The sequence below is a fragment of the Vanacampus margaritifer genome, chromosome 6 (assembly GCF_051991255.1).
Source record: "Vanacampus margaritifer isolate UIUO_Vmar chromosome 6, RoL_Vmar_1.0, whole genome shotgun sequence".
In the NCBI taxonomy this organism is placed as follows: domain Eukaryota; kingdom Metazoa; phylum Chordata; class Actinopteri; order Syngnathiformes; family Syngnathidae; genus Vanacampus; species Vanacampus margaritifer.
Window position 1 is genome coordinate 28,022,275 of NC_135437.1, and position 18,378 is coordinate 28,040,652.

The 18,378-nt window shown below is 44.6% G+C and overlaps 1 protein-coding gene across 2 annotated transcripts in view; it reads right to left on the reverse strand.

The window, feature by feature from the left end:
- Window positions 1-18,378, reverse strand: part of map1ab (microtubule-associated protein 1Ab) — a 36,790-nt gene that overhangs the window by 4,291 nt on the left and 14,121 nt on the right. For both annotated transcript variants that reach the window (XM_077567703.1, XM_077567704.1), the window contains 3 exons: window positions 11,287-11,369; window positions 11,016-11,153; window positions 588-10,482 (listed from right to left, as the gene is read on the reverse strand). In XM_077567703.1, the coding sequence (XP_077423829.1) occupies window positions 588-10,482; window positions 11,016-11,153; window positions 11,287-11,369 (10,116 nt within the window). The remainder of the gene's footprint in view (window positions 1-587; window positions 10,483-11,015; window positions 11,154-11,286; window positions 11,370-18,378) is intronic.

The window sequence follows — 18,378 nt, forward strand, 5'->3', positions numbered from 1 at the left end:
TCATGCTGGAGAGTTGAGTTAGACTCATGTCATACTATGTAGTTCGCTAGTTTCCCCACCCCCAAAAAATGCGTCCGCAAATGGTTTTATTTTGAAATATACCGGATCCACCTTGATGCCAACGCTCGACTTCCTGTCCAGCTCGTGCAATTTTTTCAGCTTCATGAAAATCCGCAAGCGTTCCGCATGAGGTGTCCGGAAAAAATACAACACTTGCGGAAGCCTTCCGCACCGCATACGCACCGCACTGCAGCTGGTGTGAATTGACACGCAGACTCGAATGCGGCAGCCGTACGGAAAACGCACCACGTCCGTTCCGCATTCAGTGTGAATTGGGCGTTTATGCTAATTGCTGCAAAACGGAAACAGAAATACACGTTTTTTTTCATGACGAAAGAAGATCTTTCTTTTGGTAGGTTCTATGTTTTTATAGCAAGAGAAAATAATATTTCTGTGGGCCTTGCAAAATCAGTCAAAATCCAGTAAAAAAAAAAAAACCCAGCTGGGAGCGAAGGGGGTTGCTTCAGTGAATGAGTTCAAAGACATTTGAACAACCAGCATCGGATTAATTCAAAGATGAAACGCACCTGAACTGCTCTTCACTCCATTGAGCAAGCCCTTAAGGATGTCACTCCGTGAACCTTGATTCTCTGACATCTTCACCAACTTGGAGCTCCTCTCCGGGTCCTTCCTCTTAAGTAATGTTGATCGGGGCGAGGCCGAGTCCTTGTGGGCCAACTTCCCCGGCGTGGCGGACCTCTTCTTGACCTCCCCCTTCCGAGCAGGAGAAGCCGATTTGGATTTGGCTTTCCTGAGGCCCTTGGGGTTTTTCTGGTCCTTCTTGAGAAAGGTTCCCGTGCCGCTGACGTCCTGAAGGACAGCCTCTGGATCCACCATGCACGCATCCGGATGGGGAGGTTGCGGAGGAGGGTCTTTGACCGAGGTGGGGAGGGGATCGTGCGTCTGCTGAGCTGCCCTTGGTGACAAAGGACGTTGGCCAGCGGCAGCACCCGATGCGGACAGTTTGTCCGCAGGCAAATGTTCAGCATCTTCATCGGAGTCCAGGTTGCCTTCCGCGGTAATGGACGGACACTCCTCAGTTCCTGGAGGCACGTCAGAATCGGACTGCGAAGGCAATGACTCACTCGCCGATGTGGGAGGTGTTTCCTCTCCGGCTAAAGTCGCAGTCAGTCCAGCGGGGACGGCACCGGACAACTGATGACCGGCATCGCCGTGGTGACGCCTTTGCTTGTGCGACTTTCTTTTCACGGGTTTTTGCTCGTGGGCGACATCGCCTCCTTCCTGGGAGTGGTCAATTCGGTCGTCCTCTTCACCCTCATCACCGGAGAACTGATGTGGGCTCGGGTTGAGGAAGGATGGAGAGAGTTCTCCTTTACGCTGTTTGTACTCATAGAAGGAATCGGCTGCAAAGGAGACGCCCGTGTTCAGGTCTGACGGTCGATCAGTTTTTGCTTTGCTTGACGCTGCTGCGTGTGAGGTTGCTTTTGAGGAGGCACCGCGGATGCTCGCCATCCATTCGAAGGCTTCCTCTTCTTGGTCACCATAACCTGGTGGGGGGGCACTTGGGAAATCATCAGGCTTCTGCAGCAGCTCCCAATCAGATATGCTACTCCTTCGCCTTGCCTCGAATCTCTCTGGTGGCTTGTCCAAAATACTTTCCTTTGCCTCTGGGAAGTCGGCTTTTCTTTCGGTCTCGACATCGACTTTATCGCTCGGCTCAACTGCAACTTTCATCTCTTCAGCGCCGTCTTTGCACATCTTGTCTTCCAGAGACTTTGCTTCCTTTTGTCCTTTTGCAGTGTCTGTTTTCCTCGATTCCTGCTCCGCATCCTCCTTTTCATCCTGTGGCGTCTTCACACTTGGCTGCTTTCCCTCCTCTGCTCCGGGAGGGTCTGCGGCGGCACATGAGGTGTTCGTAGCACCACTTGCACTTGCTGAAGTGACTGAGGCAGCGTGATGAGCTGTTGGCGTCAACACTTGCGTTAATGACTCAACAGTTGTGGTAGTCGTGTCTGTTGCATTCAAAGAACTGTCCGTCAAACGTCCCGCAGTTAGTAATGAAAAAGTGTCTTTCTCTTCAGACATTCCTTGCCATTCAAAGTCACATGCGAGATCTTCTGCTGTCCTTTGAGGACTCCTGTCAGTGGGTTCAGCCCTTTGTGGAGAGACCTCAAGACTAGCTTCTGATGTGGAGAAAATGTCTGTTACTTTTGAGGGCTCAATACTTGGCACAACAGACGATGACAATTGACTCTCCTCGGCCTGGGAATCCTCTTTTGTAGGTTTGGTCATCACCTCCATGTACTCGTCCCTCTGCAGGCCACTAGAGGCGGAGCTTAAAGAGCCGCTACTGAACAATGGCACTTGCTGGGCTAAATTGCTTACAGACTTTTGAGCATTGTCTTCTAAATACTGGCCAAAACTTGAGAAAGGTGATGCATAACTGGCTGAAGAGGTGGTGAAGGTGCGAGGCAATGAGGAAGGTTGATACTGCAGATCTGAGCTTTGCCTCCGAGTCAAACATTCCTCTTGGGTGTCTCCTTGGTAATACTGATTTTCACTTAAGGGGACTTCTCGACATACATCTGACTGGCTTTCGTGCTGCTGTTCTTTCGGACTTACTTGACTGACTTCAGCGTGTCCTTCAGGTCCACTCAGTCCGATATCAGCATAGCTTTCAGTGTGCGGAGCAAAGGCAACAAATCCAGGCCTAGATATGGGAGTCGGTTTGTCAGACGGTACTGCTGAGGTTGAGCTGCTGAGGTCGCTTGTGGGTGATGACTGGCACCGGTTTTCGGACTGTGCCGATCTTACTGTTGGCTCGGGGGATAAACACGTTTTGTCTTCCTTTGTTTCTCGAGGTTTTGGTTCATTTGTTGTAGCCGAGCAGATCTTGTCTAGTTTGACAGCACTTGTGCCTGGTGATGTCGTAGTTTTACCTTCACTCTTGGTCTCTGGAGGTTTGATCATTCCAGCAGCTGTTGCTCCATAGGCAATGTCTTCCTTAAGGTTTGTGTCGCCAGATTGCAATGTTTGACTTGGGTCCTGCTTGGCTGTCACAAAGGCATCATCAGGTGTAGCTTTAGAGGCCGTCTCTTTGTGGGAACTCAATTCAGGAGAGGTTTTGTTTGAGTCCTCAGAGGGTGTTGTATTCTCATCAGGACTGCGCCCGCACGTTTCTTTTTCAGACTGCTCCCTAGCTCCCTTTTCCATGTCAACATCACTTGAGTCCTCCTCTTCCTCATCATCTTCATCATCTTCATCATCATCATCATCATCATCAACATTGAAATCTTCACCTGCTACAAGTAAGCGTATATCTACCAGGTGTTCTTTGTCTTCGGGGAAGTCGAGCATGGACTGACTGTTGTCTGAGGCAAGAATGTTGTCATCGATTGTATGTTCGAAACATGAGGAGCCAAAGCCTGATCTCGGTTTACTTGCTTGCTCTTCCCTTGCCGAGGATGAAGCACCTTGGGGTAAAATGTCTTTTTCTGCTGGTGAGTGCCGACCAGATAGAGAGCCTTCGTGATCTGAGAACTCCGTCCTGTCTTTCAATGTTTCTTCCATCTCCTTATTTGCAGTGTCCTTTGGTGTGAATGGAGGGTTGAGATCTGATTGGTTCCAGGTTTTTTGACTTGATGGTTGCCCTGCAGATTGAAGAGCAGCGCCAGTAGATGCCTGTTCCTTTTCTCCTGTCTGAAACGTTCCTGAAGTTCCTTCCTCCATATCCTCCTTCTCTTTCTCAGATTTTTCTGGTTTGTCCTCTTTGGGACTGTAAGCCTCCTGGGAAATTCTATTGTCTAAAATGCTGTTGTCAGCAGGAGGTATGCCTGTTCTTTCTTCTCGTTCCCTCTCTTCTACTTGCCCTTTCTCTCTGTTCTCGTGTTCTGGTGAGAGACTTTGGTGGCTGTCACTCTGTGGGCTGTAGTCAACTGCACTTAAGGACGTTGGTTCTTCTTTGACTTGATCCTCATGTTGGAACATGGCTGACCCTGTTTGACTTGTTCTCCTGTTATCGTCCATGCTAATGTCAAAAGTGTGACCTTCAAACGCACCCGCCCCCTCTTGAGTAGCGGAATCTTTTGGGACGGGCTTCTCATATGGATCATACTTGGATGCAGCCACAGTTTTGCTTTCATCTTGTAGTCCATTATCAGTGCTCTCCTTCTTTGCGCCATCTGATTTCAAATCATCCGTCGGGCTGTGGTCATCAGAGTCTTTGTCCAATAGGAAGTATGAACAAGGCTGGGAAAATCCTGGCGAAGCCGCCTCCCGTTCTCCTTCCCTCTCTCGCTCTGCCTCTTTGCCAGCCTTCCCGTCTTGCTTCGTCTTATCAATGGCCCCAGGACTTATTTGAGATTGGACTTTGGATTGGCTGTCACTACTCGAGCTGGACTCTGGTTCTGTCTTATCCGAGTGTGATACATCACAGGATGGCTCTTGTTTTTGAATAGAAGTTGCCTCCGCCTTTGCCGTGTCAGCAGCTGAGGTTTCCTGTGGGTGGCTGATGATCAGTGAAGGAGTGGCTTCTGGTTTTGCAGCATCACTAGAAAGACTGCATTCTTCTGTTAAAAAGTCTTTGATGTCTTCATCCATTGAAGGTTCTTGCATTGTAAGAGTTGGTATTACGATTACGTTCTGTCCAGGTGCGGTCTCTTTAGTTGTATTGCTTAATGGAGATGTTTGGCCTGCAGAACTGGAATGAGGCTCGGATTTTTTCAGTTCAACCGACAACGGTCTGGCGCCCATACATATATATTCTTCTTCTTCTTCTTCCTCGTCTTCCTGGTCTTCATCAGAGGACTGAACCAGGAAGGCAGGCTTCTGGTCTAACTTCGAGCCCAACACTGCTTCTTCGAATGTCGCCTCTGCAGATTGTTTCATGGTTTTGTCGAGGTCCTTCTCTTGCAACTCCTCACTCTCCCATTTTTCCTCTTTGACGTGTTCTGCATCAGCGCTCTCTCTTCCTGCGATGTGTTCCACCTTCTTATCGGACATGTTTTTTATCTCCTCTGCTGTGGTCTTGTGCTCACGCAGATCCTTCGTCTCACAGGTTGCCTCTTTCTCCTGTTCATTCTCCATCTTCTGTTCCTTGCTCAATTCAGCAACATGAGTATCATCCTTTTCTTTCTCCATCTTCTCATCAGAACTACTAACGACTGTTGCAACTCCGTCGCGTTCTTTTTCCTCCTCTTTTGGAGCTGCAGTTAGTGTGTCAAAGGTTTCTTCTCCAGGTTTCTTTTCCTGAGCCTTCTCTTCCCTGCCCTGGGCTAGGCTGTGGTCCACCTCTTTGACATCACCTTTCGCAACATCGACCTCAACAGTCTTTTGAACCTCTTGTGTGGTATAGGATTCAGTCTTTGTCTCTTGTTTGTCTCTATTTGGACCCATTGTGGGCTCTCTTTTGTTGTCTTTAATGGCTTCATCCTCACTAATGAGCTGCTTAAGTGAATCTTTGACGGATTCTTCACTGATTCCTTCAGATTTGACTTCTTTCTGTTTTTGGTCCTCTGAGCACTCCAGGGCATCTTTGCCATCTTTTGTCACTTCTTTAGCCTCCTCTAACACCGCAGTTTCTTTCAGCTCTTCAGCTTCTTTGTCACCAACAAGGCTCTTTTCATCTTTCCTAGTTTGAGTCAAGGCGTCATTAGCATCTTGTATTTCCTCTTTCTTTGGAACATCATCAGAGCATTTCTTCTTATCGTAAGCATCTTCCTTTTGTGTCGCTTTTGTGTCCACCTCTTTGAGTTTATCTTCTGAATCAATCGTCTTATCCATTTCTGTTATTGGTTTTACGTCAATGGAATCTTTGCATTCCTCTTTAGTGGGTTTGACAGACACTTCATTGTTACTTGTTCCTCTTGTTTCTTCTTCCATAGATTTGATACCAACACTTTGATCCGCAATTGTCACTTCTTCCATCTTGGACGGTTTGTCAGTGATGGTGTCCACTTTGTCATCAGTCTTTTCATCGGCTTTACCAGCATAAATGTCATCTTGTTCAGTAGCATGCTCAGCTTCTTTATTCTTGCTTGTCATCTCCACGTCAGCGCGTATGTCAGCAGCAAAGGCATCTAGCGCCTTTTCTGCTTCTTTGACAGATTTGTCAGCAAGTGGTTGTACGGAATCTGCTATGCCATCCTTCTCTTCGGCCATAATGTGCGCAGCAGCCATACAAATGTCATCTTTGGCGATTTTAGTCAACATAGCATCGGCCTCCCCTATTTCGGTCTGCTCATCTGTGGTGAGCCTGGTTTCTATTTTAACATCTTTGAGCATCTTATCCAATGTTTCATCCTCAGCGAGCCTCTCCTGCTTTTCAGCTTCACAAGGCTTTTGAATTGAAATATCATCCTTTGCGTCTGTGCTGTGAAGAATTTGAACGTCCTTTTCTGTAGGTTTTGTAGCAAGAACGTCAGAAGTTTTTTCATTGTCTCTCTCCTCCCATTTCATCCCTTTACTCTCAACCACAACAGCATCCGTCTTTTTGACGTCTTCCATGGTTTGGGGGGCGTGGTCTTCATCCTTATCCCCAAAAGCAACACTTTCTTTGGGAGATTTAGCTAAAGGACTCGTCTCTTTTTCTAACTCTGTAACATCATCTTTCACGGTGACATCAAATGATTCTTTTTCCAGAGGTTTAGCATCGTCAATATTGGCATCTTGCGCTACCTTCTCATCCTTAATGGGTGAAACGTCACAAACAACTTCCGGGAGATCAGATTTGGATTTCTGCTCATCCTTCAGTTCTTGTAACTTGGAAACACCGTCTTCTTGTTCTACAGTGACAATTCTTTTCACTTCAGATTTATCATCATCTAATTTGCCTTCTTTGTCATCTTCATCGTCATCAAGGAAAGTGCTGCTTTCTGGAGATTTAGAATGTTCTTCATCGCTTTGTCTTCGGGAGGTGGCGGAATCGCGTCCTGACACAGCTGGTTTAACTTCCATTGAAGGTTCATCTTTAATAGTTGTCTGCTTTTCTGTGTCTTGTTCTGGCTCCTTGAGAGGCGCAACATCTGTCAAGCCCTTGTCAAGAGGTTTGTCTTCAGTTTTTTGGTCTTTTTGCTCCCCTTCCTTTTTCTTTCCTGTTTTGTCTTCAGTAGAAGTGGCGAGCTTGGGGGGCTCCAAATCAGGGAACGCTTTCACTGGCGAATGTCGAAGTGGGGAATGAGACGCGCTTGGGGGTCCCGATTGTGTCGGGGAGGCCAATTTTACAGTGATGTCATCCGGACTGAAACAACGCTCCTCACTCTCTGAAGTAACAGAGTCTGAGCCAAAAGGCCTTGTAGGCACAACTGATGAAACACCTTTGGAGGCCACGGCGTCAATATTCTCCTCTTCAACGGGAAAGTGGACTGGTTTGTCCTCTTCTATGGACTTGGAAATAGAAGATACAGGGCCAGACTGCCTTTCAACATCCCTGTCTTTGCACTGTATTGTCTGGGATAAGGCATAGCCCTCTTGGAGTTTTTCTAGTGAAATATCAACATTGGGAGTCTGATCTTCCTCTTCTTCTTCATCATCATCGTCATTGGAATCAGGAAGCTTAGCAGCTGTCTTTGCATCCTCAAGAGGAAGCTGTAAGTCAGCCGAAGGAGACTTGTCCTCAAGAGATGACGGCGAAAGTGTTCCCGATGAGAGAAGTTGCTCGTTTGTCACTCTGTTTTTTGCCGGCTCTTCTGGAGCGACAGTGGATGCAACGGACTGGTCTTCAGCAAGGGAAGTGGGGAGCGAGGACAGTTTGTCATACTCAGTGATGGACGTTGCCGAGGACACGTGTTCTTCCTCTGCCAGAGGAGCAGTGAAAATGTTGGTAAACAAGGATATCTGCTCCTGCACGCCAGGCATAAAACCTTTTCCGGGAAGGGCTGAAGCCTGCATTTCCCTCATTCCGTGAATGTTTACAAATGATCCGGTCTGATCTGGAACCGAGACATCGTGGGAACCAACGTCATATTGAAGGTGTGGTATTCTCTCCTCGGCCTCCTCGTGAATCTCCTCATCGGAGATGGTTTGCTCTGTCTCGGAGTAGCCTGGAATGGTCTCGTCTTGGATATACGAGACGGGTTCGACGACAGCAGTTCCAGGAGTTACTGCACTTATGGGCACGGTAGTCCCGCCCACATGTGAAAGGTAGCCCTCTTCCTCTTCTTCCTCCTCAAATTCGACTTGGGTGAAGGTCTGGGTTTTGCTCTCGCCAACGATCGGCTCCTCGGCCACATCTTCACAGGTGATCTCTTCATCTGCTATCACGTCTAAATCTTCCACCTCCTCCAGCTCAGCTTTCTCCACGGGCTCTTCTTCCTCGTCAACTTTTGCTGAAGTCAGCGTTTCAGCTTTCTCCATTTCTTTAGTTTTATGTTTTCTGTCCATCTCGTCAGCCTGGAATTCGTCTTCCTCTTCACCAATTCCCATATCTTCCTCCTCCTCGTCCTCGTCCTCTTCCTCTGTTCTGGCTTCAGCCGTTGGAACATCTTCTTCGTCCTCCTCTTCATCCTGAGACGCAGCTCCCTCATCCTCATACATCAGGGTCTCTTCCAATTCTTTCTGGGTGTCCTGTTTTGCCTCGGCAGCTGCTTTCACTGGCACCGGTTCCTCCTTTCCAGGAGACTCTGCTGTTGGTAGGAGTTCACGTTCTGGTGCTTCTGGGCTCTCTTGGCTTAAGCTTTGGGCCGTCAACTTGAAATCAACCTCATCGTGGCACGCCGGTGCTGTCACATCATCTACAACTTCTTCTTTGACAACTTCGATGTCCTTGGTGAGATCTTCAGTAAGAGAAACTATATTCTGTGTCGGCTCACCTTGAATACTTTCTTTACTTTTGTCTGTTTCTTCTCGGGTCTTTGGTTCCTCTGGCTTCGATGCAGCCTTTGCCGGTTTTGTTTTTCCAGTCTTTGTTTTACTCGACACTTTAGCTTTGTGTAATGTCTTTCGGACTTCTGGCGTGAGAGGCTTGAGGTCAGGCTTTGCTATTTTTCTCAGCTCTGGTTTGGATGTGTCCTTTTTCTTGTCCTCTTTGGACCTTACATCTTTCTTCTCGTCTTTTCTGGCAGACTCGTCTTTTTTGACTTTCTTGATCTCTTTCTTCTCTTTGTCTTTTTTCTCATCCATCTTCGACACCCTTTCCTTGGAGTGCTTTCTCAAGGATTTTTCCTTCAAAAGTTTCTTCTTCTCTGGCATTTCAGATTTAGATTTGATGGTTTTAGTTGGCTTTTTTGGCTCCTTTTTCACAGGCATGTTTTCCTTCACAGTCTCACTCTTTGTCTCTGTGTCATCATCTTGCCCTTCTGTTTTTTCCTTGGTGACCTTTGCGGTTGTCTTTGGGGAAGATCTAAGGCTCTCTTTGCTCTCTGTTCTTTGTTTTAACTTGGTCTGCTTTACCACAGAAGGAGACGCTCCTGAAGCAATATCTTTTTGTGTTGCTACTGGATAACGCAAATAGTCAAGGTGCTTTAACTTTTCCAGCCCTTCCAGGATCTTGTTTTGTGGTGCGTTTCCTGGGAAGAGAACTCTGATAATCTTTTCTGTCGGGTTTGCGGGAAGCCAGACGATTAAGGCAGTTACTGATGTCAGGTAGGGCACGGATATTTCTCCTTCTTTCCCATTTGGCAAAACAATACCAGTTTTGGCTTTACTGTTGCCAGCCCACTTTTGCATGAGGAACTGCATTTCTTTGCTTTCCTTGACAGGGTTCAGAACGTACATATCCAACCGGCCCACTCCCATTTTGTGGAAAAGGGTAATAGGCTCAATAGTGTTGCTGACTACTCGATAGAGAGGTTCCGGCTTAATTCCCAGTTTGTTAAGGTACTGCAAAGTCAGTGAGGCTTCTTCTATGCTGCGTTTGACTTTAAGATTCGATTCTGGCATGCGTAACTTTTCTGGCACATTGAAAAAGACCACACCGAGTTCTGGAGAGATCAGGTTCTTGAGCCAGTCGCTACCATTGGTGGAGCCTTGAGATCCGTCCTCCTCCTGTTCCGCTATCTTCCTCTGTAAGATTCCATTGATGCCAGGGAGATTGTCGGCACCGATGTGAGTGAGCAGAATGGAGTCGATGCGGTCCAGGTGGCGGACCAGCTTCCAGAAGCAAGATTTGCGTTCAGAGCCGCCATCTACTAAGATGTTGAAGCCATTGACGGCGAAGAGAGCGGAGTCGCCACGTCCGCCGGGAAAGATGTAGCAGCACGGTTTGGACAGTTTTAGGAAACCTCCGGAAGTCGGTGGCTCGAGGAGGTCAAAGGGCGAGGGCACGTCAACTGTGGCACAGATGTACTCTGTGAACTCGGCGACCCCCTCCATCTTGATGATCACAGGCTCAGGGTTTAGTTTATAGTGTAGGAACTCCCTCAGGGTCTGATGCTGTCCCAGGGAGTTCCAGCCCACCTCCCCGCGGCAGGACACAGTAAGTGTAGCCTGCTGCTTGGGGATGGATGGGCCCAGTAGTTCAACAACCTGCAGGAGGGAAAAAAGGCAGAACTGTAAGTTGATAAACGTAAACATTTTTAATGTTTTTTTTTTTCCCACATAGGGGCTTATTTTATAATACAAACGAATCAAAATGGCTTGGACCAAAACAATGGGACTCCTAATTTAGTAGCAGGCCTCAGGACTGAGGGGGTCTGGTCTCTTTCCACAAATTCTCATTAGAACCTTAATTAGGGCTTTTTGGAACAGTCCGATGTTTTGTTTTTAGCCACTTTTGAGTATTTTAACGTGGTGTGAGTTCATTTTTCAGTTGGTTGCTTTAATCGCCAGAAATGGTTGTGAAACAAAATACTGTATTAAGTTAATGGTACCGTCACTTTTAGTGCAGGCCGTTTTCATTAGTTTGTTTGTAAATGTGTTTGTTGGACCAAAAATAAAGCAATGTCTAAGTTTCATGTCATTTCCAATAAATGCATTATTTCAGTGACAATTATGGGTTTTCAGTCTCAACGAATAATTTTGCCAACAACGTGTAGAATCGGAGAGGAGCTGGGACTCACCCCAGGATCAGAAAATATACTCGCAAAGGTGTCGTAGGTGAAAACCCCCGTTTGAAGAAGGAGGCCACCGTGATCAGAGCTGGGACCGCTCAAGACCAGAAGCTTGTGCCCCGCCGAGTCTGTGACGAGAGACTGGATCTTGGACATGCCAAGACAGACGACCATTAAGATGTATGCTTTTACAGTGAAAGGATTGACAAAGGCTAAGGGAGCAATTGCCAGGAGAATGCATTTGTTTAATACCCTGGAGAGGTTGTCGGGTGGAGCTTACCTCCGCGACGACTGTGTCTTTTGAAGGGTTGACAAGCACCACTGTCTCTAGGACATCACTTCTGTGGTGAAGCGTCCTTTGTCCTGCGCACAGACATTAAAATCGGTCAACACCTACAGACTGTCAGAGGGATCAGTTTTAAATCCATCACTCCATCGATTTTTCTTTCATGCTTAACTCATTCAAACCCAAAAATTTATTTTAATACCTTTTCCTTCTCTACCAAAAACATATTTATACGTTTTTATGTGTTTTTTTTTTAAGCTAAAACATACAGAAGGCGTTGATACAGCTTCTGACATGAAGAGGTGGCTTAAAGCAATGGTAGTTATTACAAAAAAAAAAACGTCCAGCAGGTGGCAGCAGAGTATAAGAGATCAGCCAGGGCCATGTTGCAAAAAAAGCTCTTTTTGTCAGTTTTCAACAAGAATGTGAATATTGATGAAACTTAGCTATATTTTAATATTTCCCGATGAAAGAAGAGACTCTAATCTTTCTTTTGGTAGGTTCCATGTTTTTATAGCAATAAAACACAATATTCTGTGGGCCTTGCAAAATCACGCTCGCGGCTGTTTTACTGGATTTGGACTGATTTTGCAAGGCGGTTGCTTCAGTGAAAATGGCTGGGAGCAAATGAGTTAGTTAGGGTCACGTTACCTGGAGAATATCCAAGATGACACCTAATGAGAATAAGTACACACTGGATTGCTTGCCAGCCAATTAGAGGGTACATACAAAAAAAACATCCAAACTAACATTCACTGCTATATGGACAATTTAATGTCATTAATACCAGGAGTACTAAAGGAACATCCAAACTCTACATAGGAAGACTAGAGCTGCGATTCCAACCAACCAGAGGATTATAGTCTGCCTTGTTGAAATCATCTCGTTTTGGGAATTCCTGCCAATTCCAGCTGCTGCTTCAAAATGGAAACTGCCAAATCACGACAAAATTGACGAAACTCAGGGTGGGGGGGGGGGGGATACATTTAAAAGCAAAATACCAATGAGCAACATCTGCACAGCTGGCTTCAAGTCTCATTGTCTGACAAAAGAGTGACTTGGCTTGTGCAATTTCACACTTGATGGGTGGGCGGGCGCTCCACACTCGACCATTTGTGTGCGAGCAATTAAAAAGTCACTTTTGCATGTTAGGTCCCCTTCAATTGTGCCGCTTTCTATCTCTTATTCAGGCCAATCACTATATAGAGACGAGCAGCCCACTTGTGCATCAACGGCAGAAAAAACACAAGTTGGAAATAGGCCACGGGAGTCTGCTGGGAACTGGAATGCGAATGTCACGCGCAATCTACTCCACATACTCACGAGCCCAAACGACTTTCGTCGTCCAAACACATTCTGAGTGTCTCATATATTACTAACAAAGAGGAATATTCAACACGATTCCAGGACTCATTCGGCCCAGCGGTGATGTAAAGCTTTCCGGATCTTCTTTGTGTCAGCACAGATGGGATCCTATAATTAGAGGGGTCTAAAATTATGCGCGGGATCATCAGCTGGTGGAGCTAATCTTTTTTATTATTATTATTATTATTACCCAAATATTCTCTCTATAGTTCGTTAATATAGGATTTATTCATATGTACTTGGCATTCCGTCCTTAAATGGCTAATTTTATGCACTGGAAAAAAAAAAAGGTTAATTTTTGGATTGTTCAAATGACATATTTAAGATACTATTATGTACATTGGTTCAATCAAAAATGGCATAAACATTTTGACCGACGTACGTGGTCCAATGTGCCCCCTCTCCCCAATAGCGCTGATAAAAAAAAAAAAAGTTGTGGCCCCTCCCTCATTTAAATTTCCCATCTGCGGTCTATTTTTTTTCCCCTCTGCTGACCCGTTTGATAAAAATATCCACGTGAACTCTGTAAATGAGAGCGCTCTGTTTAAAGGAGAGCGCTCTAGATTATGTTTCCACGCGTCCAACACGGTGTCGTGGTGAAGTTAGAACGAATTCAACGTATTACTTTTTGGCAAGGATTCGGGGACGACGTCTGGCTGTCAATTTTTTGCTTTCGGATGTCGTATCAGAGTGGGAACAATCCACTCATTTTTATTCTAATGTTCAAGAAATGCACAAATAAAAAACTGAATGCAAACGCCAGAAATTCGAAAAAAAAAGGCCCCAAATTCACAGGAAAAAGTTTTTATGCTTAGAGGGGGTGGATTTTGAAGCGTATCGAAAAATTGTATTGTGGAACTCGTCTGGCAGTCTGAAGGTCCTACTTTCCTTTTTTTTTTCTTTTTTTTTTCTTTTTCTTTTTACAGGAGAGCTCAGTATTGTTCATTCGATTTGACATCATCATTGCTCTCCTTTTTTTTTTTTTTTTTTTTAAAAATCCAACAAATCAATTAAAAAAAATTTAATAAATGTTTTTTTTTTTTTTTAAATACATATACATATATATACACATATACACACATATATATATATATATATATACCCTTTTTTTGTATGTGGGTGAGTTTGTGTATGTGCGTGTGTGTGTGTGTGTGTGTATTCATCAGTTCACCTAAAGCCCATTAAAAAAAAATCCCATACTAATAATATAATATAATAATAAATTGGCAGATGCAGAAACATCAATGTAAGTTATCACGATGTAGTGGCTCTCGCTAACAGACAGAATTAAGTAACCGGAATTAGGTTAAAAAATTCTATATACGCTACTTTCCGTGTCATGTTGTTGTTTGACTGGCAGAGTGAAGCTACGAGCCAAACGCAAACAAATGTGGGCAAGCAGAGGGGCGAGCAGAGGGTTCGACCACCCTGAGAGCGAGAAGGCCGCTATTGTCGCCGCCGCCAGCAGCAGGATGTCGGCCAAGTGGCATCGGCGTGCCAACGATGACATCACTCTCAAAGTCCTGAAGGAGGAGTTGATAGCGCACACACAGCAGGCTGCCAAAACATCCGCAACACAATGTGTGTGTGTGTGTGTGTGTGTGTGTGTGTGTGTCTCTTTCAGGCCACCGCAAACATTTCCCCATGCCGCCTCCGAGCAGCGTCAATACCCACAATGCTTTTGGTGTGCCGGCCGTATCTGGAACGGCATACGTCAGGCAACTCTCTGGAGTCTGACAACGCATTGTGTGTAACGGCACGGATGCAATTTGAGTCGTGCAGACGCTTTTTCCGAACGTGCGACGCAAACCATCACGGTGACGGAAAGCGCCGCTCGGTTTATGTGAAAATCGCCTTCACGTGACCTTCCGCTGCGCCGCAATGGGCCCTTCCATGTGACAAGGTTGGAAGAATAGCGCAAGAATGTCACGTCGGGGACGACTTGAGGGCGAACGGGAGAAAATGGGATCTTGGGGAGGCGGGGTTAAAGAACGCAATCCATTCAGAAGTGGCAGGCTGTTAAATTGGCTGCCCAACCATTAGTAGGCCGCTCTCTAAGGTGAGAGGCAGTCGGGGAATTACTCGCAGCTTCTTGTCAAGCATGCAGGCGGCTCACAAATCGGTTTAGAACGGTGGGTAAATGAGCTTTTTGCAACATGGCCCTGGTTGATATATTTTGCTCTGCTGCCACCTGCTGGCCGTTTTTGTAATAACTAACATTTCTTCAACCGTTCTTTGCCGTTAAAGCCTTCTGTATGCTCTAGCATAATAAACATAAGAAACGTATAAATACGACACTTAAAACATTTAAAATAGAACGTATTTATACGTTTTGGAGAGCGAATGAGTTAATGAACCAAAAAATAAATAACCAAACTAAGGACAAAATTCATAAACTAAATAATTAAATACGTAACCAACCATGACTAACTACTGACCAGTCACTGCCAACTAACTAATGATTAAACTAATTAACAACTAATTGCTACCTACTAACTAACTAACTAACCGACCAACTAACTGACCAATAAGTGACCAAAAAAACTCACCAATCAACCATTGATCACTGCTTATCACTAACAATGAACTAAAAAAACAAACTTAAATAAATAAAGACAAAAATCAATCGACAACTTTCTAACTAACAAGTTAACTAACTATCCAACCCACCATCACCTGTTAAATTAACGAACACTACCAGTAGCTAACTAACTAACTAACTAACTGCCAGCTGTTAACAAAAAACTAACTAACCAACCAAAAATAAAAAAACAAAGACCACTAACTGACTAAAAACTAACTATCCTACCAACCACCGACTGTAAAGAAAAATAACAACCAACCAACCTCTACCCAAACACTGCCCACTAACTAACTAACTAAGGATCAACAAATCAACGACTGGAAACTAATTAACAAGCAATCCAAAAACAAACTGACACCAAAAAAATGAAGTAACGTCAAGAAAAAAATAAGATCAGCCACTGACTAACATGCCAACTAACAAACTAAATTTATAAAAATGAAAAAATAAACTTGATCTTTGCAGGGTCAGCAGCAATTGCCACAAAGTGCTGAAATGAGCTAAACGCACACAATTGCAGAGATGAAATGAGCTTTGTCGATGATATTTGTCGATTTGACGATATGCGAGACGACATGACTCCTTCTTCTGATTGGCTCCAAGTCAGCCCTTAAATCCTTCAGAAGCCTCAAAAAGGCTTTGCTGAATGAATGGATGATATTTCACAATCATTTCAAAAACATTTTTGCTGGTTTGGCTGACGAACTCCTGAGTGGCGAGCCCGATCAAGTTAGCTGCCGTGTTTTCACACCAACATCGGCTCGTCACGATCGGCTTCAGGTGTGTCGGGCGCGTGGCCGAGTCAGCAAATTGGAGAGGACGGCGGATATGGAAGCGGGCTCTCCTTTGGGGGCAGCTTGTCAAGAAGCGATGGACGTTTTCCGCAGCTGACGTCAGCCAGCGCCAGACCGGCAACGTCCACAAATCGGACCTTCGCATTAGCGCTCATTTCATCTCTTACATTTCAAAAAAAAAATTTTTTTGCTTGGTCATCACGATGTTGTCACTCCCGGGAGACAATCGGAGTTTCGGGGCACACAGAAAAATGTGGCTGTGCAGCTTCTGCAGCCCCAGTAAGAAAATCCTGCAGAAAACCAGGCCGGCTCGTCTCATTTATGGAAACGAGGACTGCAGAGGGGGAGGGAGAAGAAGAGATTTTCTGCTGCTTTTCATATCCAAAACAGATTGTAGACCATCTCGCATCTAACGCCTTCCTAAGCCCGAATTCCTCTTTTTGGGAGAAGCAGTGAAAACCCCTGAGGTGGAATCAAATCGATTCAAGCTTGTCAAGCTCTAGTTTCTTCATATTCCCGTTATGAAGTCTCAGTTGGTTTGTTGTCCAAAGAGTAGAATTCTTCTTGGACTTAAAATGGTTGTTTTGGTTGGGTGATCATCAAAAAGATAAGACACCTGTCATTAAATACAAATAAATAAATAAAAAAAGAGAAAAGAGCATCAAATTCGGTCAATTTCAATTTACAATTTTGTTTCGGAGTGCTTTACTATAGGTTGAGTTTTTGTATTGACTATAATGAAACAACTGCTTTTATTGTAGCTCAAAGGAAGTCTTGGCTCCCTCTAGTGGTTTGCAAAAGTATCACTAAATTTAATACCAATAAAATAGGTAACATTGCAAACTAATTTGAATGCAGCTTGCAGTACTTTTTGCATCGAGTTAGCGTACATTTTTACTTTTCATGTGTAGCACACTTTGAATTCATGTATCCAAAGACTCATTCTATTCACTTGCTTTTTTTTTCCTTTTTTTTGACCATTCCATATTTAACCCCATAATGGACATGACATATTTGTATGTCTAAACCAATAAAAACGCGTCATTTGGATGATGTCAACACTTCTGGTTCATGATTGGATCGGAGCTAACCAATCACAATGGCAAGTTGATTTGTTAACATATACTGTAAGCTTGGCAAGTTTACAACACGTTACAGCCATATTATCCTGGCGTCCACTGTAACAAATAAAAACATGAGATAACACCCCCCAAAAGAATTCCATATTGTTCTTATGTGGGAAAAGAGTCAAAATCAGTAAAAAAAAAAAAGAAAGAAAAAAATTTAATTGTAGTGAGAAACACTAAGGAAGCCTCTTTTCTGTTATCAGGTTGTCAAAAGTGCCACACACACAAAAAAAAAAAGTGTTCCTAAATCAAATTTCAGCGTGAAGTCTTATCTCAAGCGTGCAGGTAGCGGCTCAGTGGCGCTCAGCGGCGTTCAGCGGCGTTCAGCCTCCCTCCATTGGCGCCAGAATAAAGAAAGCAATTGATGGCGAGAAAAAAGGAAACTTTGCTACGAAAACGTGCACGGATAATCACGACACTTTGTGAGCATGTCAGTAGAGTTAAAATTTGTTCATTTTAGGTGATCTTATTTATAACTGTATATAACTGTCTTACTTTATATCTCTTGTTGCTTAATATGATGTTAACTTTTCTTTCTTGTTTTTTTCTTCTTATCATTTTTTGTTTTTTTGCAAGTTTTGGCTTCATAATTTTTATTTAATTTTTTTTAAAATTATTATCATTTATGTACGTTCGAAATAAAAAATCATAATGTTTGTTAAAGTTTAAGTCTGACAGTTTTTTTTTTAGGTTGACTCATTTTTACATGTCTACATTTAAGAATTTATATATATATATTTTTTTTTAAGTCAATTAAAGTTAGGACAGATGTATTTCTCGTTATTCACGTTGAGAGGAACCAGTTGAGGTGGCTCGGGCATCTGGTTCGGATGCCTCCTGGACGCCTCCCTGGGGAGGTGTTCCGGGCATGTCCTACCGGCAGGAGGCCCCGGGGACGACCCAGGACACGCTGGAGAGACTATGTCTCTCAGCTGTCCTGGGAACGCCTTGGGGTCCCGTCGGATGAGCTGGCTGAAGTGGCTGGGGAGAGGGAAGTCTGGGCTTCCCTGCTAAAGCTGCTGCCCCCGCGACCCGACCCCGGATAAGCGGAAGAAGACGGACGGACGGACAGATGTATTTCTTTTATTTTACACTTTAGGTTTGCTAATTGTCACACCTAAAATAAAATAAATCGATGTTAAGCGGTGTTAATTCTGACTAGTTTTTGATCAAAATTAATTAAAGTTTTAGTAATAATTTAGTAATCTGATTGTAT